Raw genomic sequence first — 27,869 nt, 5'->3', positions numbered from 1 at the left:
GTCTGCATGGCACACAAATGTTGGACTTGTCTAATTCATTTGTGAATTTGTCATATTACATTTCTTAGGATGGTTTCACAGCAATAAGATACAAGGTGTGTCTGAATAGTCAATTATCCGGCTAGAATAATGATGCTGTCATGTGTTTCAGGTGAGACCAGCCCAAGATTATGGGTGGAGAAATAGACTGTGCTGTAGAGCATCTTTAGTTCAGCCCTCGCAAAAGGACAGGCACCTTTTAACATCTAAGTGTGAGAGAAGCCAGGAGGGAGCACCCTGCACTCTAACTACTGGGAAAGGAATAGAATCCCTGCGGATTGTGCTGGGTAGCACAGATACAACTCACAATGGACTGGAAGCTGGTTACCCATCTCAATGTCTTCTTACTGTTACTGGTAAGCAATAACTTCAAATATCTCTGTAATATTTTCTGGTGTAGTTAAGAATATTCCGTTGTTTTTTAAAATGATTTCTGTTATTAAAAATACAGTCATTCATTGCACAAATGTGTGATATGTATGTACATAGCAATGTCTAAACAAGGTACCTATAATATAATTGACAATACTGATTAACCTTGAAACGATTAAAAGGTTTTGCAAATGCCATTATTCTTCTGTACATTGAAATACATGGAAAGGTGTTTACATTTTTTTTTAGAATAAGGATGATGTGTTTAGTACAGAAGAAAACCACTTCACCCAAGCAGATTTCACTATACCAAAATCAGATACAATAATTTTGGGTGCATTCTGGTTGGTTGCTATGGGTTAATGCATATTAAACCTTTCCCATGCCTTGAGGATACCTGTCACATCAATGCGTGCATGGTGCAGTATGCAAACAAAACCAAGTGATATACTCAGCTTTTCAGGACCATTGTCCCTATTGTGCAAGGAAAAGCCTCTTTACATTGCATATAGCTCACTTTGAAACTCGGAGCCATTGCTAACTTTTTTTCTCTACTCCATATATATGAACAAGCCCCAAGGCACCTGACTTCTAGTTTCTGCCCCATGTTCACACAAAGATGATTGTGGATTATCTGTATGGCTCTATTCTAACAGGGTGCTTGTTATTTATTAAAAATTCTCATGTTTGCCTTCATTGTTTTCAAAGTGATGTAGAAAATGACATGTTACTGTTGTGAAACAAAGGAACAATTCATGACTATCCTAAGATTCCCAAAGCTGAAACTGCTCTATTATAAAAGGTGTGTGGCATTAGTTGCCTGTCTGTCTCTTAATTCAGTAGATTGAGGCCTCATTCACATCATGGTGCAGAGACGTCAATTTTTCTAGACATGTTATGCTAGGACAGAACAGAATCAATTGTTTTCTACGTGCCCTGTTCCCACCACAACACTAGTATCATGTGCGGATACAGTGAAATCTGTGTCAGTTTCCATTGGTTTTTGTGCACGTATGGTGTAAACGAGGCCTTACAGTCCTGGAACAAGAATACAGAAAGTGAAGTCAGAACTCTTGACCTGCATACTTAATTTGGGTCATTGATTCATAAAATATTGAAGTCAGAAAATCAACATCCATGCAATTAGCATCTTCAGAAGGTTAGGTTAGCAATGTCAACCTCTGCATTTCTCTTCGCACATGGTATGTTTAAATTAGACACATAGATTTTCTATTTTTTAGTTCTGGAACATTTTTATTCACTGCAAAATGATAATGATGGATAAGACTTCAGGGTAAACTGGCAGTATGTTGAATTTTTAATAATTCCATTGCTTACTTATTAAATAGTATATGTGAATCATACAAATTATATACAACTAGCTCACAGGTTCTTGGCATTACATTCCAAATATAAATTATTGATAATTAATCAAACAATTGTGCAGCAATAGGCTTTTATGTCTGCAGCCATAGCATGTTCTAAAGAACTGAAATTATCACTCTTTAAATCTTAGAAAGGAAAGTATCTTACCCTTTTGAAAGCGTATAAATTCTATTTTTGGCCTATAGAACATATTACAACCTATGTTCAGCACATAAAATGAATTGCACACACAATATACTATAGCAAGACAAGAATAGGATAATATAATAAAATCGGAGAAGATATTGGTTTTCTAAATAAAAGACAAATATGTACATATGCACATTAGCAAGCCTAAATCTATGGAATTTGCAGAAGATCCAATTACTGCCAGGCTACTACCAATGAGCTCAGATCACAAAGCTAAACAATGCTTGCAGTCAACATCTCTCATAAAAACATGTGGTTAATTAGTCAAAGCAATACCCTTATTCAGGCCTAACATTGCTGACTTGTTTTTTGAGGGTAAAGGCTTTTGGCCTTCGTTTCTTGGTAAATCACTAATGTAGAATTGGAATGCCATTGATATTTGCATGCATGTAGTAGTGGCTTCTCAAGTTGTGAAGGAAAGAGAGGAAGCCAGCCTTGGAGCTTGAACTTTCACAAACAAGTTAGTGATGGCCAACAGCTTGCCTTTAAAATGCAGTGATGTGCTTAAACTGCACCCTACCCTAGTTGCAGATTTTGTTTTCATTCAGTAAATCTGTTTTAGATTTTTATCATTTTAAATGGAACCTAGGTCACTGGGTCTGAGAACACCGATTCATTGTACTCTTAGAGGTTCTGAAACTGGAAAGTGCAAAATCTGGTGCAGCTGTGCTCGGTAGCCAATCAGCTTCTGCCTTCAGCTTGTTCAATTAAGCTTTGTCAAAGAAAATGGAAGCTGATTGGTTTCATTGCAGAGCTGCACCAAATTTTGCACGATCCAGTTTTAGAAAATAAACCCCTTTCTATATATTTTATCTTGTTCTTTTAAAATGTCATTACCATGTTATTCATTCAATCAGTATTAGAAATCAGGGGTCTCCAAACTTTCTAAGCAAAGGGCTAGTTTACTGCCATTCATGTTTTGTGGGGGCCGGACTGTGGCCAGTTGGGAGTAGAAAATGCCCCAGCATCAGTGCCACATCATTGGTTTTAATGGTAGAAATTGTGCCCCATTTTTGGTATCAGTCGGGAAGAATAATGCCCCATGAATAGTGTCAGTAGGGGGAGTGGTGTCCCAAGGGCCACATCTGACCCACTGGGCCGCAGTTTGGAGACCACTGTTCTAAATAATAAAGTGACAAACCTTCTCTTAAACACCACCCCACTATCTTAGGGCAGAAACGGTGATCTTTTATTTATTTAAAGTTTTTCTAAAGTGAATCTGTATTGAGAAAACATGCATGTGCTACCTGTGATCACTCCTTTTGGAAATGCGTGTTGCCAGGCTGTTATTCTGATCTCATTATGGGTCACTGACTGGGAACAAGTATATAGATAAAGAGCTCAGTCTTTACCTTGGCTACACTGGCTGCATACTTCTTCTATATCACCAGTTCACAAAGTATTGAAGCCAGATATGGCCAGGTATTTAGCATTTCAGGAGGTCAGTGACAACAGCATCCACATTCCTATCAGTACAATATTGTCAAGCTTTGCAGCTAAAACAGGTCCTTGTAAAATAAATTACACATACCTTTGCAAGTCATTTTTTATACCATAAACAAAGCAGGAAGAACTGGGCATGTTAAGAATTGAATTAGCTACACCCAAAACTTGTAATTACTGTTTAGTTTTATGAGGGAAGACTCACCAAGCAATTGATGACATATTTTTTAAGGCTATGTTCACAGTTCCCATGTTCACCAATGCAATTTAGATTTTTGCCTTACCCTCAGCGGATGGCTATGCAGTTACGCACAAATGATTCAGTTCTTTGTAAGTGTAAGCTTAAATGCTTCTAAAGTCATGTCAGTGGGAGCATTTGTATATGTCAATCAAAGATTAGTAATGACAGAGAGATGGATTTTGGGTCCCTTTTACATTACTTTGAACACTTGAAATTTCACTTACCTTCTACAATGAACAATATTTTGCGATGTGTGGTATTAAGTTTTGTTAATATATATATTTTTTTTAAGTTTTTTCATCAATATTTCTCTGAAGCATTACATTTATGAAACAAGGAGTAGATGGTTCTACATTAAAGTGAAGTAGATGTTTCATGGCTTTGGGAGGAAAGAGAGAGAGGAAGCCTATGGGGGAGATTTGCAAACACTGGTTCCATAAGAATCTGGTGCACTTGTGTATGGTAGCCAATCAGCTTCTAACCTTAGCTTGTTGAATTAAGCTTTGGCAATACAACCTGGCAGCTGACTGGTTTCTATGTAGAAGTGCACATGATTTTGCACTCGTCAGCTTTAGTAAATAAACCCCAATGGGTTTGCTTTACTAGAGCAGTAAATGTTGTTCACTTAGCAATGTGAATGTTGACTTTCCAAAGACACTGTTAGTGGATATGGCAAAGCTGTGTTCACTTTGAATACCCAATCATTTAGGTGGGAAATGGAATTTAACAAACTCAAAAGGTCAGTTCACCTTTACCAACATGTAACATGTTGCACCCATATTTAGGGTGTAACATGTTGGTAATCACCTCCTCCTCCCGCCTCCAGTGCATTTTCCACTGTGACAGCGGACAGGGGCCACTGTCACATTTTAAAATCAGAGCAACTGTGCGGAACTCTGCCCGTACAGCCATGTCATTAATTTGCAGCGATCTGTGAATGAATAAACTACAAGTCCCATCTTCCACTGTGAGCACACTGATCAGTGCCCTCATAGTTCACTAACACTTCCTGCAGCTCTGTAATTATTTGCTCTTATGGGGGTACAGGCAGAGAGCTGTTGGCAGTGTCTGCGGGATCCTGACATTGTACCCAGGATCCACTGATTACTGGTGCTATGCTTTGTGGGATGCTATATACAAAAATAGTCAATGCAAATTTTGTTACCTGCAAAATCGTGTGCATTTATTGTTTTTATATTTACTAGTGGTGAACTTATCCTTTAAGTTTTTCTAACACATGATTAGATATTTAAAAGTGAACATAGCCTTACTTGTTCACTAACATTCACTTTTCAAAGTGAACATATATATGTTTGTAATCGACCACTGTTCTATTAGCATATCAACTCCAATATCATCAAGAGGAGAGATCTCCTCTAGAAACCCCTATTGTTTCAAGAGAAATATTTGGGAATTTGAGTAATTCATCAGTCACACCGCTGCAATTTAAAATCATGTGATTGTGTGCGATTTCAGATGCGATATCTGAAGACTTTATTGCTACTTGTGAAGATTTTCAATTATTTCTTGCAATTTGCAGTGCAATTTCCATTATATTCTATGTATGTGAAATTGCAACAAAACTAAAAAAGTAATGCAAGAACTACTTTAGAAATCATGCTGCAGCAAATTGCACACATTAAGACACTGACATTTATATTCATTAGATGCGATTACAGGTGCGATTAAAGTGACAGGGCACTACAAATGAGTTATCAGTGAGAGACTTATTGATAGTCCTATAAGGTTTAACCATTCTTTTTTGTATTTTGTATTTACATTCTTTGACACTGTTTGCTCACAGTGTTCTCATGATCCTAATTAGAAGAGAGGTGCAAATCCAAAACAGGGCACTCTTCCAATGCAGTTGTTTTCAAATCCCAGTGCAACTGAGAGAGGATGTGAGTTTTAAAGTAATTGTGTTTTTGTTTTTTTGTTTTTTTTTTTTAATTAGAGTAAACAATATTTATTAAAACAGCAGATGTTTTGTTAGGTTCAAACCCAACATGGCCCCTAAAGTAAAGAAAATAGTTCACTTACTTATCTTTATTTTATCATCTATAGTCTTACACCAGATAGGGTTGAGATGAATTAAAATATCTCACTGGGGAGCTGTACCCATACAAGCATTGGGAGGTGTGGTTGTCATCATGAAAACCAGGGACAGTCACAGACAGCAATAAAAACATTGTCATAATATCTACTCTTCCAACTGCTAGAAATGTATTGTTCTTTTTTGTTTGTGGATCCACTAAAGAGTTTTTACATCACTTCCTGTCCTGACAGGAAGTGAGGGAAAATTTTCCAAATTTCCCAAATAGGAATGAATAAAAAAAAAAATTAAATAGATTGTAACCCTTCTTTGCTTTACTATCTAGGTGGCAAAAAAAAAAATTGCACATGTCTTTATTGATTATCCCTTTTCTTATATTATCCCAATCTGGTAAGCTACTCAATGAGGTTGCTTCGCTAGTTCCTAGTAAGAGGAAAGGGGTTAGTACAGCTAAAGCCAAAAAACAGGATGTTAATGGATGCAGACATTAACGGATGTAAACAGATGATCATCTGCTTACATCCGCTAGTCCACTGAAATACATGGGCATCCATTTTTCATCTGTAAACGGGCAGATGAAAAATGGAAATACAGAACGCCCGTGTGAAAGGACCCTTAGATAGTTGTGACAAGAATAATAGTTTTGGTTTTCCATAGCTTTCTGCCCTGGTGACATGGTTACTTCCACTGGTATTTTCCAAGGAGAGGAGTTGTATCTTTTTTGCATATTACGTGCACTTTCTATAACTCTTTGACTGGTTATAGAAATTGCCATTCTTTAAAATCTGGAGGAAAAGAATGTGGTGGTGTTCCTAATAAGAACCAGTAAGATGTTTACTTCCATTTTTCAACCGACACTAGAAAATTCTTTAGTTGAACCCTGATGTTTTGCTGTGGTCTTTCACCTTTCCTTGCCTAGTATTATTTTTATTAATATTATGAAGCCACATTGCACTGTGCAAGTCAGAATTGCTAATAACGCATTTAAAATTTCATAACTACATAAGCAAACAAGTTGAGAGCAATACTTGATATCATGTCCTCAAACTGCAGTCTTTTAAAAGTATAGAATGTAACAAAGGCTAATGAGTACATGACACAAAATTCTACAATCCATTTTATTCATGGTTTGAAGCAAGTGTACTTTTTGTTCCTGAAAATAGTGCCTAAGGATGCAATTATCTCACTTGGCTGTAAATATGGGAGGGGAGTACCTTAATTTCCTAAACCTGTACAATACCACGTCAAATATGGAGGGAGTGCATGTGGAATTTGAAATATTATTTCAATTATTTACTGAGTCAATGTCAGGTTTTGAGTACAAATAAACTTAGAAACTGACAGTTGTAAAAAATCTTTTCTAGTATGCATTTCTTTAAAATACACAACAAAAATGCACTAGACAGAAATGCTCAGGGTCAAACCATTATTTTTAAATGAAAATCATGTGAATGGTTTCCTCTATGCTCAGATTATATGCAGTAGTGTTTTCGACCATCATTACACCAATGGTATCTACTGCTCCTTAGAGATATACTATAAGCCATCTGGTCTGGACAGATTTATCTTGTGATTGTGTTGTGCCTACTGTCAAGTATATACTGGGTTGTCCAGTCAAAATTTAATAAGAACAATAAATAATCTGTATTTATGTGCTAACACTACTCCTGATTTTATAACATCAAATGAAAAGTGTACTTTGAGTAGATTGTAGTGTAAATGTCATGTTTTACTTATAGTAGGCAAGACACATATAAGTATCCCATAACAAATTAAATCTGTCCAATAATGCCCTGAGTCATATCAAACTGACAGCAGAACAAAGTTCCATTTGTTTGCATCCCCCCCTCCACTGCCATATTTGGCACTTTTTGGGGGGACTGGGTACCTGGTTTTGTCAGGTACCCGATTCTACTTCCGGTCAGTCACTGTGGCGATCTGTGCGGAAGTTTGGCCCCCTCCTCCGCCCCCCCCGTAGCCTTGTGGGACACATCACAGGTCCCAGAAGACTGCAGAACCATTCACAAAGTGCATGCACAGTAGGAAACCGTCTGCACCAAAACTGATTGAAGAATCGACTCGTGTGAGGACATCGCTGGATCCCTGGACAGGTAAGTAGCCTTATATTAAATGTCAGTAGCTATAGTATTTGTATCTTCTGGCTTTTAATTTGTTTTGGAGGGGGACTCGAGCTCCTATTTAAAAAGTGTTTTTGGCAAGACTAGAACTATATCAAAGTAAATAAACACCCACAAGACGGGCATATAGATTGATAGATAGATAGATAGATAGATAGATAGATTCAAGTGGGAATATATCATAACTCTAACCAAACCAAACCTTGTTACCTAATAGTATGTTAACCTCTTCAAATGTGTAGCTACCTTCTCTGTCTCGAAAGTAGTGGGCCCTCATGTACAAAGATTGGTGCTGCAAGCTCCTGGTTCTGCCCCAAATGTGTAATTCAATAAGATCCTAGTGCTAAAAATAGCTGTTTCAATATGAGAGAAGATCTGAGAAATAAGTATAACTATCTTGTGCCTTTAAGGTAGTGGAAGAGGAGTGCTGGACATGGATTTTTACAGGTTACCAAAATGTGGACAAAGTCATTATTTAAGCCCAATTGGCCTGTGATTAGCATCTCACCACAAAGATGGGGATCCCCCAGGAGAGGACATTCATCCGAACTGAGAAATTCAAGTGTAATAGGTCAAAGAGAGTGCCAAATGAAAAGTCCTTAGGAGTCCAAAGTTGTTGTTCTTCAACTGGTTACAACAAACAGGGCAAAAGGCAGCCAGCATTTTTTTGGGGAGGGCCACATAATCCCCTTCATTAGGACCAACAGGTTACAAATGTTTGCATCTGGCCACACACCAGCTGAGGCATGTTTGGTTAAACTTTGATTTTTGTGATCGTTCTATGATAGCATCCCTTATTTTGTATATATATATCCAAGCTGTTTTGCTCTTTGGTTCTGAGGATATTTTTTTTTTATTTTCCCTCAATGGATATGTCATTTTTATTTGTTAATTGTTCTTTTCTACACATATATTTTTAGTAGCAATTCTGCTTTATCACCATTGTGTGTTATTTTAAACCTTTCCTCCTGCCCTGAAAAGGGAGATTGTGTGGCCCACAAAATGCAATGGCTGTCTTTTGCCCTGCTTGTTATAATCAGTTGAATGATAAGGATTCCTAAAGATTTTTCATTTGGCACTCTCTTTGAATAATTACACTTGGAGTTATCTTAGGCCATTTTCACATGGTGGGCAAGGGGCAAAAAAAATAGGTGGTTGATCTTTGATTTTACTGTCACACTCCTTTCCAATTGACCGCCCACTTACAAATTAACATGGAGGCTAGAGGGGTGAGTACACATTGCTGCACTTATGATGTGTCTCTTTATGGTACGGCAATTTAACTTCTCTCTAATTCTCCCATTAAAGGTAAAGTGTTACTAAACCCATGACCCTGCATTCGCTATATCTGGTCTCCCACAGTACACACAACATGGAAGTGCAATTATTTTAGTAAATTTAAACTGCTGCATACCTTTTCTCATGAGCAGTTAGAGCGGTCTTGTGACCTCTATCAGTGTACAGCAGAGCACATGTTAAAGCTTGTAGGAGAAGTTTTCATTCTGCTCTAGGAAGATACAGGACCTCTGTCTGGACAGTGCTGATTGGCTCTGTGCTGATCACATGCCCTCTCCCAAGAAAGATAAAACCTCTCTAGCAATGCACACCAAACTGAGCATGTGCAGAGTGACTCCACTTGATATGTCTTAACCCGCTTACTTCTTTACTTCTTTACTTACTTCTTTACTTTATTTACTTCTTTAGCCCACTTACCTTGATATGACTTAAAAAAAAAAGAGAGAGAAAACTAGTCAATTGCAACTGTTTTTGCAGATCAAGCAGAGGAAAAAAATATGGAATCACTCAATTCTGAGGAAAATATTATGGAATCACCATGTACTTTGCAGTTCTAAAACAAACATCTGCATCAGCTTACATCTGCTAATTAGTCTACAGGTAAAAAAGAGTGCTTGCACACCTTGGTGAGCTGTTGCACCAAGCTGATTGACATAAATCATGGCTCCAACATGAGAGATGTCAATTGAAACAAAGGAGAGGATTATAAAACTTCTTCAAGAAGGTAAATCATCACAGAATGTTGCAAAAGATGTTGCTTGTTCCCAGTCAGCTGTGTCCAAAGTCTGGACCAAGTACAAATCGAACGGGAAGATTGTAAAAGGGAAGTGTACTGGTAGACCAAGGAAGACATCAAATCGTCAAGATAGAAAACTTAACGCAAAATGCCTTGAAAAAGGAAAATGCACAACAAAACAAATGAGGAACAAATGGGCAAAAAGTGGAGTCAATGTCTGTGACCGAACTGTAAGACATCGCCTAAAGAAAATGGGATTTACATACAGAATAGCCAAACAAAAACCATCATTAATACCTAAACAGAAAAAAACAAGGTTACAGGGGGGTAAAGTAAAGCAATCATGGACTGTGGATGACTGGATGAAAGTGATATTCAGTGATGAATCACAAATCTGCATTGGGCAGGGTGATGATGCTGAAACTTTTGTTTGGTGCCGTTCCAATGAAATGTATAATGATGACAAGTTTGTATTGAGGTTTTGGACACTTTTTTCTTATTCCATCAATTGAAAGGATGTTTGGTGATGATTACATCATTTTTCAGGATGCTAATGCATCTTGCTATAGGGCAAAAGCCGTGAAAACTTTCTATCAGGAAAGACAAATATTGTCAATGGCATGGCTTACAAATAGTCCGGACCGCGATCCAATTGAAAATCTATGGGGGAAAATAAGGAAAATGGTTCATGACAAGGCTCCAACCTGCAAAGCTGATCTGGCAACTTCAATAAGTGAAACTTGGAGCCGGACTGATGAAGAATACTGTTTGTCAATAGTTAAAGCCATGCCTCAGAGAATTCAAGCTGTTATAAAAGCCAGTGGTGGTGCAACAAAGTACTAGTGGTGTACTGTAGTGTTTTTTCTTTCATGATTCCATAATATTTTCCTCAGAATTTAGTGATTCCATATTTATTTCCTCTGCTTGATCTGCAAAACAGTTGCAACTGACTACAGTTTTCTTTTTTACGTGTTTCTTAAAACCAGAAGTTTGGAATGTTTCTACAGAATTAAACAATTGAATTAACATTTTCCAGTAGTGCTGATTCCATACTTTTTGCCCAGAGTTGTATAGAGAAACCAGATTGTAAATGAAAAACTCCAGTGGGAATATCACCACCATAGTGAGGGTAGTTTTCAGTATGATGGTCGAGAAATAGGGGGAGGGTTAAGATGTGGGATGTCAGGGGAGAGACCAACAGTAAGTCATGGAGAGGGATCTACCTGAGTTAACTGAATGCCAATCTGTCAACATAGTTTAACCCCTTTTATGACCAAAAAATTACTTCCTAAGTTCAAAGGTAGAATGCCCCTTGTCACTAAAATATTACTTAACCTTTGTTGCAGAGAACATGGAAAGTGCAACTGTGAATGTTCCTAGTCCCCAGATCCGATGTCAACAGTCAGCTTAGTCATAGAGTTATTGTCAAATTGCTTAACAGATACTGATACAGCTACACTTAGTCTGGGCATTTAGGTTTAAAAAAACTCCAGCCATGAAAGGGTTAATACTCCTATAATTATAATGTGTGCATTCTTGTTCTTTAAGTAGAAATTACTTGTTCACTATTCACAATACTGGGAAATCAATAACAATGCTATTTTGAGAAGTCCATAATGCATAAATGATTTATAGTCTCCTTTAGAATTATTATTATTGCATTCTTAAAGGTGTACTGAAGTCAGATTCATTACATTAAGTAGTAATATGGAGTATTAATCACTGACTCAAAACACTGTATTATTATTGTTGAAATATTTTTATCTTACTTTGCAAATGTTTGAATATCCACAGTCCATGCCTGTAGCTCCAGCTGCCGTTATGGTATTTCTGGCCCTTCATAATGACTGGGGGGGGGAGTGATTCATCAACTTCCTGCTGAATGTGAAAATTAAAGCAAATGATCAATGGCACAGTCTTCATAATCCAATGGCCAGTATGGAGAAAAAACTCTAACTCCGCATCATTTACACACTTTGCTGTTGGTGCAGCTGAATGGATGGTTAGAAAGAGAGATAGTAATAGTGCAGAATAAATTGTAGACGCAAGTGTAAAGGTAATGGATGTTGATGGGGATATCTGGAAGGTTTGTAAGGTATTTAACTAAATCACAAGATTTTAAATAAACTGTACTCCATGAAAATAAAATTTACAGGTATCAAAAGTACAGGACACAGGCTTTTATTCTTAACTATAAGATGTCCTAAAGCAGTCAAGCTGAGGAGTGTACAGTGCAGCAACCAAAGCTAAAAGGCCTATATAACAGTGGGCCAAGAAAAGGCTCAACAGAATTAAGTGAGCAGCTTGCAGCAACTTATACCCAAAACTGGCATCAAAAGAGGCCAGCACATCCACCTGGTAAAACTTAACAAATGTGTGAGCAGAAAACCAGATAGCAGCCTTGCCCATGAAGCACTAACAGATCGGGTAAAAGGTGCCTTTACAGGGAAGGGAGGAGCTCTATCACTTAGACTACGGGCTCAAAATGATGGCTTTTCTAATCCATCTAGCAATGGTGGACTAAGAAGCAGTTCCCTGAGAGAACCTTCAGGAAGGGCAAATCTGATTGCAGAAAGGAGACTATAGCTGAAAGGTAGACTCTCACAGAGCATGCCATTTCAAAACAGTGGGGAGAAAACAAAAGGAGGGAAAAACATTGTCCTGGTTAAGGTGGACAGAGGAAACCACTTTATAGAAAAAAAAGGCTTTAGCCCACATGACAGTCTTGTTCATGTGTAACATTAGGAAAGGTTCTTTACAGGACAAGGCCTGTAATTCAGAGACTGCTACTCGGAGATGATAGAAACAAGAAAAGTCACCCTGTGAGTGAGGACAGACAATGATTTAAACTGAATAGGTATGAAGGGCAGCTTCTGAAGGGCTGAGAGTACCAGGTTAAGGTCCCACAGAGTCACAAGAAAAAGTATAGGGAAGCAATATGCATGACATCCTGCACAAAAGCCTTGTTTAAAGAATGAGAGTCCAACATTCTCAGCCAAGGCCGAGATTTGTCTCTTTATGGTACTCGAGGCCACAGCCATGCAGTAAAAGCCAGTGATTAATAGGCAGGATGGTGTATCAGACCTTAGGATAGAAGATCTGAACAATCCAGGAGGGTTCAGGGTGTACCAAATGTCTGAGTATGCCTGAGTAATACTCTCTCCCGAGTCAGTTTGATGAGGATAACAGAAATGCCTTCCATCCTAATTCTGTGGAGCAGGTGAGAAAGTTTAATCAGATTAAACTGAGCTTACTCAGTCAGAACATCCACTGCGAAGGCCCAAAGGTTACTGGACCTGGTAACAAACCTGTCCTCTCTGAGCAGTGTGACTTCTGGTGCCTCCTTGATAATTTATGTAGTACTCTGCTGTGGCATTGTCCAACTGGATTCTGGTCAGATGACCTCACAGCTGAAAGGTCAGGCATTGAAGGAATAACCAAATTGCCCTGAGTTCCAGAATGTTGATGGGACAAGGAGCTTCCTCCAACAACCAAGTCCCTTGCACTGAGAGGGCATCAAGGACTAAGTATAATATTTTACTGCATAGATGTTGTGTAGGTATGAAAGCACAATTAAGCATCCAGCTATGTAGAAACATTTCACTAGAACATTCTAGAAACTAACAAAAAATTTCAAAGGTCTATTAATAACAAAAGTGATTCTGCAAAGTATCTATAGACTATTTTTTATAAAGCATTGGATTTGGCATTCACCAAACATTCACTGCGGGTATACTTTTCTATTTAGTCATTCATTAATACACAATATCAAAGTGTTATTCACTATACTGTTTGAATATTTGGCATAACAATAGATGAACTGAATTATTGTTTGCATTCCATTAATTTTTACATCCTCAAATCAAACCATTAGGTCTCTTTCAGACAGGGCAGACCCTTCAACAGATCCACTTGCTCAGCGGGGAAGCTCTCCTCTGATCCCTTCTGAGCAAGTGGATGCAAGGCCTGTGTCTGCTCTACTGCTGCAGAGTGGACACAGACACAGCCTGCTGTTTTCTATGGGGCGGTCGGATGGAAATGGACCGCCTATCCATTTTCACCCGGCTGTCACCCAATCCGCCAGACAGATGGGAAACGGATACCAATCCATCTGTTTTTAGCGGACAGGATCGGATCAGATACACATGTCCGCTGACACCCACTGATCCATAGAGGGCTATGGATGGTCGATCGGGTCCATCTGAAAAACTGACAGGCAGACCCCAATGGACCGTCAGTATGAAAGGGGGCTAAAGTTAAATTGTATGTGTAGCCAACACACACATACACTTTTGACAAAACTAAATTAAAAAGGTTTTTCCTTTAGATACTCTTAATATATCAATTATATTTTACAGGCACGATGATTTACTTACCAAGCCAACCTATCTGGCAACTTTGGATTAGTAAAGGTTGGAGTGCTATTTGACTTTCATACCAGTCTTAAAAAGCATGTCCCTTTTACTGTCCAGAGAATTATAAATAGCCAAGAACACTGATTGTATTATACCCAGTCAAATGAGGAAATATGGCTGTGAAAAGAGAGTTACTAACCAAGGCAGAGAGTTTAACTATACAATAATAAGCAGCATGCAGATCCTTAACACTGTATCTAACAATCCAAAACTGATATTTAATGTTTGACTTTGTGAAGAACACAAGTCACTTTGGGGTTGATTTACTAAAACAGGAGAGTGCAAATTCTGGTGCAGCTGTGCATGGTAGCCAGTTTCTAAGCTCTGCTTGGTCAGGTAAAGTGTTGCTAAACCCAAAGCATGCTTGTTATACTCACTGTGGAACCTAAGGGATTAATCTTCTGCATTATGTAAAAAGGCTGTTTGATCCTGACTTTTCTGATCCTCCTGAGCCCTTAGAGACACTCAGCACATGCTCAGTTTGGTGTGTATTGCTAGAGAGGTTTTGTTTTTTTTGGGGGGGAAGGGTGCACGTGATCGGCAAAGGGACAATCAGCACTGTCCAGACAGAAGGTCAGAAGGGGTCACGTAGACTCATAAGAGAGTCAGAGAAGAATAGAAACTCCTCCTGCAAGATTATATAGAACTGATAGATAGACTGATAGAAGTCAAAAGACTGCTATATACTACTAAGGAGAAAAGGTATTTAGAAGTTTATATTAACTAAAATAATTGACATTTCATGTCCTGTGTACTGTGGGAGACCAGATATGGTGAATGCAGGGTCCTGGGTTTAGTAACACTTTAAGCTTTGACAATAAAACCTGGAAGCTGACTGGTTTCTATGCAGAGCGTCTCCAGATTTTGCATGCTCCAGTTTTAGTAAATCAGCTCCTTTGTGTCACAAAGTTGACGCGGCTGTAAACCTCTAACATTAAAAATGAACAAAGCATATCCTTCTGCAGTGTGCACAAGCCTCAATCCAAAGCATTAGGTACATTTCTCTCTGATCTCTTTTCTCTCTGCTATCTACATGAGTGACTGATAATACTCTATGCCGTCTCTACAGCTTCCTGAGTGACAAACATGAGCATTTTGTTTGTTATTGCTTCCTATGACATACAGGTTTTCACAGCATAGTATTGGCATGTGAGCTACAGGTGTAGCCTGTCCTTTGCTGATTTTAGAACATTGTCAATTTTAACTGAGTATTGAAAGGTATTGGGTTTACAATTTTTGTAGGTTGATTTTTGAATTTGTATGTAATTTTAACCAGTAAAAATTGTTATTGTATACTTTTTTTAATTTAAGCCACGTGAGTCACTAATAGTCACAATTTTTGACCTGGTGTCTTTACTAGGTTCAGCAGTTGGTGTTATATCTTTTTGAGTTACAATGACCACCCTGATTGAAGGGAGTTGGCATTAATCAAAATTATTTACGCTCCAGTTTGTTTGTTTAATGGTTATCACACAATTTAAAATAGTTAATCGCAGTTACCTCACACCAACTCTGCTAAGTAAAGTCTCCATGAATCATTCTGCTGCTTGTTGGAGGTGCTCCTCGTAACCTGCTGTTGGAGGTGCTCCTCATACATGTTTTTTGCATATTTTCTGCTCCTCCATTACACCCTAATGGATTCTGCAATATATTACCAATCTCACCAGCATTGTGGTCACTTTGGATGTTGGGGTATGTCTCTTGGGCCTGGTGGAGCCTCTGACCAATACAAAAGTGACCAGGACTCTGCTTGGCCTTCTGTCATTTTAAGCCAGAAATGCCAATGTCCTTCAGTGGAAACTCAAGCCCTACCTACCTTAGAAAGATGGAAATCACTGATAGTATATGCATTGCCCCTATATAAAGCTGCTTATAGTAGTAGATCTCCCAATAAATTAGATAAAATTTAGTAATTGTGGCTGGTGACCCCGGACTCAGCTGTCCTATTATGAAATGCTATTCTTTTGTGAGTATGTCTCTTTAAATGGTTATGTGTTGATTCTAAGAGATGCCAGAAACCCTTTTTTCAGGTTTCTTTTGTTCCTCACTATGGTTATTTATTTAATCCTAATTCAACACTTCCCCTTATGCTATTAAGTATGGTTATTTACTTTCTATACTAAGGGTTGAAATCGTATATATTACTCCTGCTGCCCTCTTTTGTAGGCCTTATTTGTAGTGGTTATGCATACTTAAAAGGGGTGGTTTAGGGAGTGGAGAACTGCAACTTTAGGCACAGTTGGTGCCACCAGCGTTTTGTACCTTTTTTGTGCCTTTTTTTTTGGCTCTTTTTGTATGACTTTTGTATTACGCTCATCTAATAAAAAAAAAATATATATATATATGGAAAAGTTCCATTATTTTAAAGTTGAAAGAATATAACAAAAGATATAAAAAGGAAAGCAAGATTTCAAAAATTGAAAACAAATGATAGGTTACAAAGGAGAATAAGGAAACCCTAAAAAAATTATTTAAAAACAGTATTGTACTAATAAAAAGATCAGGTATGTAATTCCTTTACTCCATATTGAGGATAGCCTCAAATGAACCACAATTACCCAGAAATAGTTGGACAAAATAAAGGTGAATAAACCATCTAGACCAGATGGCATGCAACCTCATAGTGTTGAGTCATTGTTTCTACTTTTTAGAGACTCTCTAGTGACTGGCTAGTGAAGGCCAATGTGCTGTCTATCATTAAAAAGGAATCAAAGTCTTTATCAAGTAACAACAGACCCATAGTTGGGAAGATACTTGACAGTTTGATAAGGGCCGACCTAGAAAACTTTTACTATAAATGATATTTCTTATAAAGGATAGTCAGCATGGAGTCTTGAAAGATTGAAGTTGTCATACAAATCTGTCTTCTTTTTATGAGGAAGAAAGCAAAAACATACACAAAGGAGTGGCTGTGGATATAGTATACTTGAACCTTGCAAAGGCATGACTGCTGTGAATAGGCTTGAATCCCAACTGATAATTGAGTAACCTTGCCCACATAAAAAAAACACACGTAGAAAACTTTTGTTGGAAAAAGCAAGGCTTTATTTAAAAATTAAAAACACATTTCCAGCTAAAACAATTTAAACCAGTGGCAGTCACAGTTATACTGTGAGCACATTTTGACATTGGGTTAACCAAGTCTAAAGGGAGCTTTGAGCAGCCTGAGGATCACATGAGCTGTGTCATTCATAGCAGCTCTGTTCCTGATAATAGTAAGCTGTGATTGGCCCACAGCTATCACATGGTACCTGGGCCAATCACAGGACCCTGTACCATAAAACTCATTAATTACATTTTAAAGCATTGCTGGTACAATAATCTTTAGTGTTAGTGTCAGTGTCAGTCTATGTCCGTGATCACCACCACACCAGTCATATGATGATGTTGTACTGCCCTTGCAACAGTATGTAAAAAAAAAATAGTGAAAAAAAGAAGGAAAAATGTTTATTTAATTTATTCATTTTCCAAAAAATTGTGACAAAATATTACAACTTCAAAAAAACACCATGCCTCTTACTAAATATCTTGGTCTGTCTACTTTCCAAAAAAGGGGTCATTTGGGGGGGGGATTTGTACTGTCCTGGCATTTTAAGGACCTCAAAAAGTAGGCCATCAGTACATCAGGACTGATCAATTTTCAAATATACTGTATATTTTATAGGTTGTAGATGCTATAACTTTCACACGATCCAATTAATATTTTTGAATACAGTATATAAAATGGTGTTTCTTTATGTTGCTGTTACATTGTTAATGTAGAATGCATATAATCAGCTTCTTTCCAGGCATTGAACACGTTCAAATGTTGTTTTTATTTTTACTAGGTATTAGTGTAAATATATTCCCTGTGTCATTTGTTTGCCTTACCTTGTAATGACTGGCTGACATGTTGTAGTTGCAGTTTGTAATGCCATGCCCAATCAATTCCCCTATGTCCATGTATTCATTCACCTAGCTTGTCCCTATTTGGCTAAAGGGACAGGCAACTTCTTGGTCTAGGTCACACAGCGTCCAATCTATTCCTCACCATTTGTTATGTTTTGCATCACAGATGTTGGAGTACTAATGTGATGGAAGACAACATGGTGATCTCTCTGTTAATTGCTGTGCCTGCTTGGGTCTGTGTCAGTGTGTAATTACTGTAGTTCTCACCTGCAGAGACCCAAGGATTGTGGGATATCTAGTTTTTTCACAGGAAGTGTCAGTTCTTACACTACATACAGAGGTAATAAATAAACCTGTGTAGTATCATGCTGCATGTCTCATGTTTGAGTACAAACCAAATCTGTTGACAAAGATGTTAATACATACGAGAAATCAAAATTGTGAAACATTGTGCAAAAATTACCTTTGGCTAAATTTTACAATACAAAAGTAACATAAACATTTTGAAACTGAAAGTAACTCATTCTCAGCATATTACTTCTCTACACATTTGATTTTTAATGCCATTCCGGCAATGTCTTTCCAATTTTCATAAAGCAATACACATTATTTTACTTTATACTCTATGCAGACAAAACGTTGTTTGTTGCAATGACAGGAGTGGCGGGTGGAACACACAGCTTACTCATTATTCATTAGACTCCCTTATAATTGATTGTTGATGAAAGCACAAAGCCAATAAATGTAAGCACAACATAGAGTCTGTAAACCTACTTAGGTATCCATTATATATGGCATGTCCTATAAATGTGACTAAATGTGCTCCGCCTCTCCTGTTAAAGAAGAATTTCTGGTTTTGTTATATCAGACTGTGCATAGGGCTCCCACATATGCCTTTTTAAAGTGCAAAAATACACATGTATATTGATAAGTTATGCTTTGGTGCACAGATCAAGGTGACAACACAATATACATGGTCTCATATGAGCCTTAACATGTTAATGCAATTTCAGAAGTAATCAACCATATATTTTTAAACATGCCTCCTTTATAAAATACTAGGTGATCCTGCCATGATGCTTATGTGGGTACTTCCCGTCTATGGTGACAATGCTTTATAACTCCAATTAGTACTTCTGTACTGTCACCCTGTCCCACAGGTTTTCAATGGAGACTACTTCTAGGTACACATAAGGTTTTTTCTTTTTCAATAAACCCAGCGGCGGGCTGAACGAAAAAAAAAAACCTGAGGTCGCTGTACTAACTAAGCAATATTAGTGCGGCTATCTCCCTCCGCTGAGATATTTTACGCAGGCATAGTCCACTGTTGTCAATATTAGGTAAGAAATGTCATGCAGCCATCTGTGGAGTCCATGTAAACAACAGGGAGCTGCAAAGAGGCTACAGGATATCAGCAGTATTGAGTTGCAGTAAAAGGTGAAATAAGTGAAAACAAGTACTTCATTCAACAAAAAAGAACAATTGTGTAAACATTGATTTATGATTTTTTAGATATACAGTGCATGTAAAAGATAATGTTATCAGTATATGTTAATGTTTTTTAAAAGCCTTGTTTGCATGTATGATTTGTAATTATACATGTACTTGGTGCAGTCACATTACATACGGCCAATTACTTATGCAGGTTCAGCTTCCTGCTTGGAAATACAAGTCTATTAGTTGAGCAACACTCCATATCTGAAAGATATTTTATCTTTAGGGTTGTTAAGAAGGGCACAAAGTGTTATTTTTAATAGAATACTATAAAAAATGTCTTATCTTTTTAAAAGGCTGGGCTTTCCAATTTACTTATTTGCTTTACATTTAATAAAACTATATCATACTATTTAGCTTTGTATTGGCCATGATAGTTGGGCAAGAGGAGTGTCTACCACCACCAGAACTAGCCTGTAACTCAAATTGCCAGTGACCATGAACAAATGAAATAGCAATAGCACGTCAGCAACTATTAAATGTCAAATTATCTACTTAACTAACTGAATCAATGTGGCATTAGCAAATTGTAACCATTTAGCAATAATGAAGATGCAATAATAATATTGTATGAACCACATAAGAACAAAATGATACAATGAAGACAAAGCCTAGATTTACAGAGAATCTGTCAGTATAGAGATATGTGTGCTGTCACTATTGAATCTTTTCCTTACCTCTTTACTTGAATTAATGACCCTGAACAAGCATGTGTATATAATTGTTCCAGCATTCTATAAGCACATGCTTGCTCCAGGTCAATGACTTACCAAGTATATGGATGGCCATCTGGCAAGCATGGAGCTCATATCTTTGGAAACAAATTCCTGATGCGAAACACTAGAACACATATGGGCTTCAGTAAATCAAAACTTTTAAAATGGCCAAGGGTTGCAAAGGAGGAATAAGAAGGAAATGCAAAACTAAACAATAACAGAATATGTTTGCCATGGAGATAACCCATGCCTCCATGGCTAGTTCAGTCTAGCTCAGCAATGGGCAAACTGCGGGCCGTATACGACCCGGCGGACCTTTTAATCCGGCCCGCGGAGCTAGGCTCCTCTCACAGTCCGCCCTGAAGACAGGTGTAGCATGAAAATCTGTCTCCTATGAGGATCTGTCCCCCTCGACGTATCTGCGCATGTGCCGGAGATCGCCGATCGGCTGCTAATGCCTGAAACTGGCACATGCGCAGATACGTCGAGGGGGACAGATCCTCATAGGAGACAGATTTTCATGCTACACCGGAACGGCGCGGGACACGGCGAGAGGAACACGCGGAGCAAAGGTAAGTGAATTGACACAGGGGGGACTTGGGGGCTTAATATGGGGGATGAATTAATATGGGGAATGAATTACTATGGGGGGTGAAATACTATATGGGGGATGAATTACTATGGGGGATAAATTACTATGGGGGATGAATTACTATGGGGGATGAATTACTATATGGGGGATGAATTACTATATGGGGGATGAATTACTATATGGGGGATGAATTACTATAGGGGGGATGAATTACTATATGGGGGATGAATTACTATATGGGGGATGAATTACTATGGGGGATGAAGTACTATAGGGGGGATGAATTACTATGGGGGAGGAATTACTATATGGGGGAGGAATTACTATAGGGGGGATGAATTACTATATGGGGGATGAATTACTATAGGGGGGATGAATTACTATATGGGGGATGAATTACTATATGGGGGATGAATTACTATATGGGGGATGAATTACTATATGGGGGATGAATTACTATGAGGGATGAATTACTATGGGGGATGAATTACTATGGGGGATGAATTACTATGGGGGATGAATTACTATATGGGGGATGAATTACTATATGAGGGATGAATTACTATAGGGGGGATGAATTACTATAGGGGGGATGAATTACTATAGGGGGGATGAATTACTATATGGGGGATGAATTACTATAGGGGGGATGAATTACTATATGGGGGATGAATTACTATATGGGGGATGAATTACTATATGGGGGATTAATTACTATGCTTACTATGGGGGAATATTACTATACTTACTATGGATGACACATACACATCATTCATCTACTCTTGGTCCGGCCCTCGGGTCCAATATATGAACCCATTGCGGCCCTCAAGTCAAAAAGTTTGCCCACCCCTGGTCTAGCTGCACAAGAACAATAGGAGTTGTAGAAAAAATAACATTCTTGTACATGCAGAAATAAATATGCAGGTAGCCTGAAATGAACCTTTGCATCTTTAGTATAAAAACATATATCTGTATTTATTGTATAACATGGGTTTCAGTTTTCAATCAGGATGAATACTGAAACAAAAACTTTTATATAAATATATTCTTCCATAGCCACAAAGGATAATATTATAATCCTCAATTTCCACAAAGAATATAAAATCACTTTAAGTGCAACAATATCTTGTAAATTTAAAGATGGCATCATCATTTTGCTGTACATAGCCTGTGCAGACAGCAGAGATGTGCGTGAGACCCAGAAAGTCCTTTAACTACAGGCTTCCTACAGAAAATTACAGAGGGCATGAACACAAGATCAGACACCATGCAAAAGCAACAGGTTATAAGGCATATACAGTACAGGTTATAAAACATTATTTTTTTATCTCCATTATCAGTATGTTCCATCTATAAAGGATCCTGTCTGAAGAGCTACCCATACATGACCTGATTATTGTCCAGACCTATTTTTGGCCTGCATGGGCCATCCTGAACACCTTAGCGGAAAAAGTACCACTCAGAAATCAAACAGCCAACATAGAGGGTGTATTTGTACCAGGACTGTATAGTCCATGCATGAAATGCTTTTTTATTTTATTTTAGGTCATATATAGTCAAGCTATATTTGAAAAACCAAATCTATTGCAAATCAGGCATTGTGCATCTATAAAGGATAGATGGCCTGGTTTGCTTGTGAATGGCTAGCTTTAGGAATATGAATAAGTCATTCACTTGTTTCAAATCAGTTTCCTGTGATGCCCTCTGATTTTTAAATTGTGTACTGAGTACCCAAAGATAATGAGACTGATCAAATCCCATTGTACAATTTCTTTCTCTTTCCAGAATAAGCACTATGGGAACAGTGAGTTCAGTGTGATTGTTATTCAGTCATTATGACATCAGCATTACCTATTTTTGCTGCTGGCAAATGAATGACAAATCATTGTGAATTCACATATGTTCCACATAAAGACATATAACTTGTATTGTAGTGTTACACCATATGTGCTGCTTTATTGTGGATAAAAATGTGATTAAAGTATTAGTACTATTGTTTTTTATGTTTCTGCCTCCATCACACCCTCACCTACTCAGCCAGGCTGCCACTTAAAGCTCTTGTTTCAGAAACACACCGCTGGTAATAATGGGTGGTGTGCGATACATGCCTCCAGGCTGGCTGGCTCATCTATGATTCATTGTACAGGGTGTGTATTACTTTTCTCAAGTCAGGTCTGCCTATGCCAAGCTAATGCACATCCCAGAGTTCTTTCCACTTTAACCTGAGCAAGATCTTCTATGTAGAACATGGGATGGTTTACAAAACGTGACAAGTTATCCCAAGCAACCAATCAGAATATTTGCCAGACTGTTGGCTATTGGCAATTGCTCCACATGTTCACCAGTGCTCTTTTTTTTGTTTGTTTGGATTTTTTATTTTTTTTTCCTAGATACAGGCTACCAGCCTTTTTTAATTGTAATTTGCAGTGCTAAAGAAGTCTTAAAGCAAAAACATGCTTATAATAGACATAGTTGCACGTTTGCTTTAGGGAATACAGCATAGACAAACATCTCACTTTCCCTACATTCTCTGCAACCCAATGTTCCACAGCGCTCAGAAATTGTAGTGCACAGGGCTCCACCTTACTTCTATGTGAGAAGGCTCACAACTTAGGCAACCCAACACTGCAATATTGAAAAACAGGAAGAGTAGATCAGAGCAGCAAGGGAGCACAGGGACTTTACATCATTTCTACCTATGGTGCTTCATTTAAAACAAACCTATTTGTTCTGATTATTCACACTGATATAGAAGATGAAGACGATCATAAGACATTATTATATTTTTTTTTTTACTAATGGAGGAAAATGAGTACCTACAGAGTGCCTGCAGTGATGGTCAATATACTGTCATAGATGGCTGAAAGGCAAAAGAAGACTTGCTTGGTGCTCAAAATGTATTAAAGACAGGTTTGAATCACTGGGAAGGTAAAAGAAAGCCATCCCAGGGTTAGAGGTCTTGTTTAAAAATAAAATCAATAATTTATGGATATATGGCACCCTTAGCATTAATCCTATATTGTTCTAACAGGGTGAAAGCATGCTATTGATATGTGTTCCATACCAAACTGAGCTGGAGCTGGTGGCATCCAATATAACATTACGGCTTCAGCAAGCTTGGCAGCATTTTGTTACATGCAAATACCTTTATGTTGTTTGTTTTACAATATACCAGAAGTGCTTTTTATTCTCACCTTGGATTTGGCTGAAACTTTGAATTATTCTTATAAAAGGAAATTGCCCTGATTTTTTTCTGTAAAAAAGTAAAAAAACCTCTTCAGATACAGTAGTAGTCGATGCTTATTAAAAAGAGTCTCCAAACAATCAGATGTTTACAGTGCAGAAAAAAACAGCCATTTTCAAGCAAGACAAAGCATTGTTTTTAATAGGATTCCTGAAGACAAGTTTTTCCAGATTGCCAACAACTGATGAACAAGGGTTTACAATCAGGGACACCTCTACCCATCAATATCAACTGCCATGTCGAGCAGTTTTCTACTTTCTTCTGGACAGTTAAAACTCCTGCAACTTTGCCCATGGAAATATGATTGATAAAGGTGGCCATACATGACTGGCTGAAAGAAAAAAAAAAACACACAATTCTTCCATCCACACATTTGCGGTGAATGGGGGAATCCTCCCCACTGAGGTACTGTATTCTGACAGTGGGGAAACTCCCCTGCTGTCAGAATACACAGTCTATTACTTGCAGAGCTGATCAAATAGCTTTTATCCAACAGGGCGGTTGAACAGAGGTCAACCAGTAGATTGTTCAACCACAGTGGCCACAAGTGGATGAAAACTCAGCCAGTCCTTGCTGAGCCACCTGAATTTCGATCCATGTATGGCAAGGGCGCTCAAACTTTTGAAGAGTAAGGACTACTTAAGTAATTTGGTAACAGTTCATGGGCCATAATGAAATTAAATGATTCAGAATTTCACATTTTTTATTTTATACAGCTCTGCTCTATCGACCCTTCGATCCAATCCACCCAGATGGAGGGGGGCAGAACCCCTTCTGTTTTTTTTTGGGGGGGGGGGGTTAGCGAATCAGATCGCATTAGAGGTAGGCAGGTGTAAACTGACACAAGTCTGTTTATATCTGCTGTTCCATAAGGGTGAATGGAGGGGCTGATGGGGTCTACCAGGTGGGCAGACCTGATTGGATTAATCATGTGAAAGGGGCCTAAGGCTGCCCTCATACTGATGAGCTGCTGTTTACCCTCAACATGGATTTAGTGCAGTGCACCTGCGGGTTAGATGAGCTTTGCCTTAGACTTCTATTATATCTTGCGAGTGTGCTGCGCTTTCTAAAAGCGCAGCACACCCGCAGGATATAATAGAAGTCTATGGCTCAGTGCAGCTAACCTGCAGGAAAGCAGCAGGCACACTGCACTGCACTTGCGGATCAGTGTGAAAGCATCCTAATTACCCTTTTTTTTAAGTGTTAATATGCCCATTGCAAAACTATGTGATGTATAATAAACTGGCCTTTTTATCTTTCAGCTTCTGCTGGCATCACTAGGCTCTTAGGTTCCTGTCCCAAGCTGGAGTGATGCCAAATGCACTTTGCCTGGGACAGGAGCTTACCCTACAGAGGAAGTATTGGCTTATGTGGGGCCCCTGCTCCCTCCACAACCACTTGCTTCCTCCGGTGCTGGCACCATCCACTCTGATGCTCTTGGATGGTGGGTCAGCAACCCCCGATTTACGCTTGCCAACCCACCACCCCAGAGCATGAGGCCACAGGCCACATCAAAGAGCACCGCAGACCACCGGTTCAGCACCCCTGATGTATGGCCAGCTTTATACTGCAGAGTTCTAATGTTCATTGTTTGCAGAAAATAAAAAATGATTGTATTCAGTATGAATTAGAAAACCTGTGTTCAGTAGCCTTGCATTCCCATACTGTAGATCAGCATTCAGTAATTAGTCATTTGTGATCTCTAAAATTATTTAGTTGATATGATAAGCATTTACCAAACAGCAAGGAGATATATATAAATCAGTGAATGTAGCATTCAGTGCAGAGGAATCTTCCTAGTGAATGTTTGAAATAACAGTGATTGACTCACCTGAAGTGAATGTTTAGTAATTGTCACATTCACTTCTTTATAAATATGCCCCTCAGTGGTGTATTTAGGTTTTGTGCTGCCCTAGGCAATACAAAAATCGGACACCTCTCCTCCCCGGCATAGAGAGCCTGACACCAACCAACACCAGACCCCCTCACCCCCCCGTGGAGAAAGCCTGTCAGTGACCAACAACACCCCTGCCCCATCGTCCCCCCACCCGAGAGAGCCAATCGGGCTCTGCATACACCATCAAGCAGTTCGCAACCTCTCTCAGATCCCACCTGATCCCCATGCTGCATATGTACCTTCTTCCAGGGGCAGTGCTGCCCCCCTAAAAAATGCCACCTTAGGCAAATGCCTTTTTTGCCTTGTGGTAAATACACCTCCGATGCCCCTTAAAGTAGTAGTAAACTCGTTTTTTTTAAATTTTACTTACAGATAAGGTTATAATAAAGCTTACCTGTAGGTAAAATGAATACAGTACATATTTAGGAGATATTGTCTCTTTTTTTTAAGCCAGCACATGCACTTTGAAGGAACAGCATACCCGTGCTGTTCCTTCAGAGCTGGGTGCCATGGCCCTGTACTCCTACGCACATGAGCGGCAGTGACATCAACGAGACCCGGCCTGTTAGACGGCTGGAGCTCTAGAACCCAAATGGAAGACCGAGTGAAGATGGAAGCCTCTGCAGTCCTGACAGTGTGCCACTGGAGGGCTTCAATTTAGGGTAAGTGTTACATAATGTGCTAGTATGTGATGCATACAAGCACATTGACATTACCTTGTAGGGGACTTTTCTTTTTTTTCCTTTCCTGCGGTTCACTACCGCAGTGTAAATAACAACATTTTTAAATATAATGTGAAAAGGTTAGAACCCCTGTAAGTTTTTGTATTGTTTGTTTATCTCTCTTTTGGTCCTAGTGACCTATGCCTCAGTGCAGGAAGTAATGTTCAGTCCAAAATGTTTGAGTTGTCATAAGAGAAGGTGAGGGGAAATCGTTCAATGAGTATACTAGTTATGGTGACAGCTACAGTATCTAAGAGGAGATATCGCTTTACTTTGGGGAGATTTTCTTTTTAAGTCCTGTTCTGTTTCTGGGACAAGAAATTAAGTAAAGCTCATCAACAAGACATGGATAAACAACCAACAAACAAGGGGCATAAACCCCTGTATCCAAAAACTTTTGACAATACATGGTTTAATGAGAAATAAATAGGTATGTTGAGTCTTTTTTATTACTGCTTTAATTCATAGAAAAATAACAATTATTATATGTGTTTTAGGACATATGACCTTTCTTTGACATTCCTGATCTGCATACCTGTTCCAGGTCAAAGGCACAAAGTACTGAAGCCAGCAAAAAAAATGTTTATATGGAGTACACCACCTAAATACTAACCAATGTTTATTTTTTCTTTCTAGATATCTTTGCAGTGTAGCTGTAACTGGAATGTGCAGGTAATGAAAGTCTATTCATGTTTCATTTTGAGACTTAGTACTGCACGTATTATGACCTAAAAATTTTACTTTTTAACATGCCATTGCAGTTAGTACATTTTGCCGAAAAACACAAAACATATAAAATAAAGTGACAGAGCCTAAATCATAGTTGATAACTTTATGCCTGCCTAAAGACCCCTTCACATGGGCATTCCAGCAGTCCATTTTATAAGCAGCGTTGTTGATAACAGGATACAGGCAGTCATCCATACTGGCAAGGAGCCTGTATGTAAGGGTTGCCTCCCTTGATATAGGACATTTCTTCCCTGGCCTGCCTGCATAGTAATCAAGCTG

The 27,869-nt window shown here is 38.5% G+C and overlaps 1 protein-coding gene across 1 annotated transcript in view; it reads left to right on the top strand.

Moving 5' to 3' along the window:
* The first annotated feature begins 228 nt into the window (after window positions 1-228).
* The window catches only part of DSG4 (desmoglein 4), a 72,945-nt gene continuing 45,304 nt past the window's right edge, over window positions 229-27,869 (top strand). Inside the window, exons 1-2 of the mRNA XM_089675697.1 lie at window positions 229-395; window positions 27,498-27,533. Of these exons, the coding sequence (XP_089531823.1) occupies window positions 348-395; window positions 27,498-27,533 (84 nt within the window). The 5' untranslated portion in view covers window positions 229-347. The remainder of the gene's footprint in view (window positions 396-27,497; window positions 27,534-27,869) is intronic.

Source organism: Staurois parvus, unplaced genomic scaffold (assembly GCF_062004578.1).
Source record: "Staurois parvus isolate SC_StPar_1 unplaced genomic scaffold, SC_StPar_1.0 ptg000157l, whole genome shotgun sequence".
Classification (NCBI taxonomy): Eukaryota; Metazoa; Chordata; class Amphibia; order Anura; family Ranidae; genus Staurois; species Staurois parvus.
This window is presented reverse-complemented; position numbering and strand designations above follow the sequence as displayed.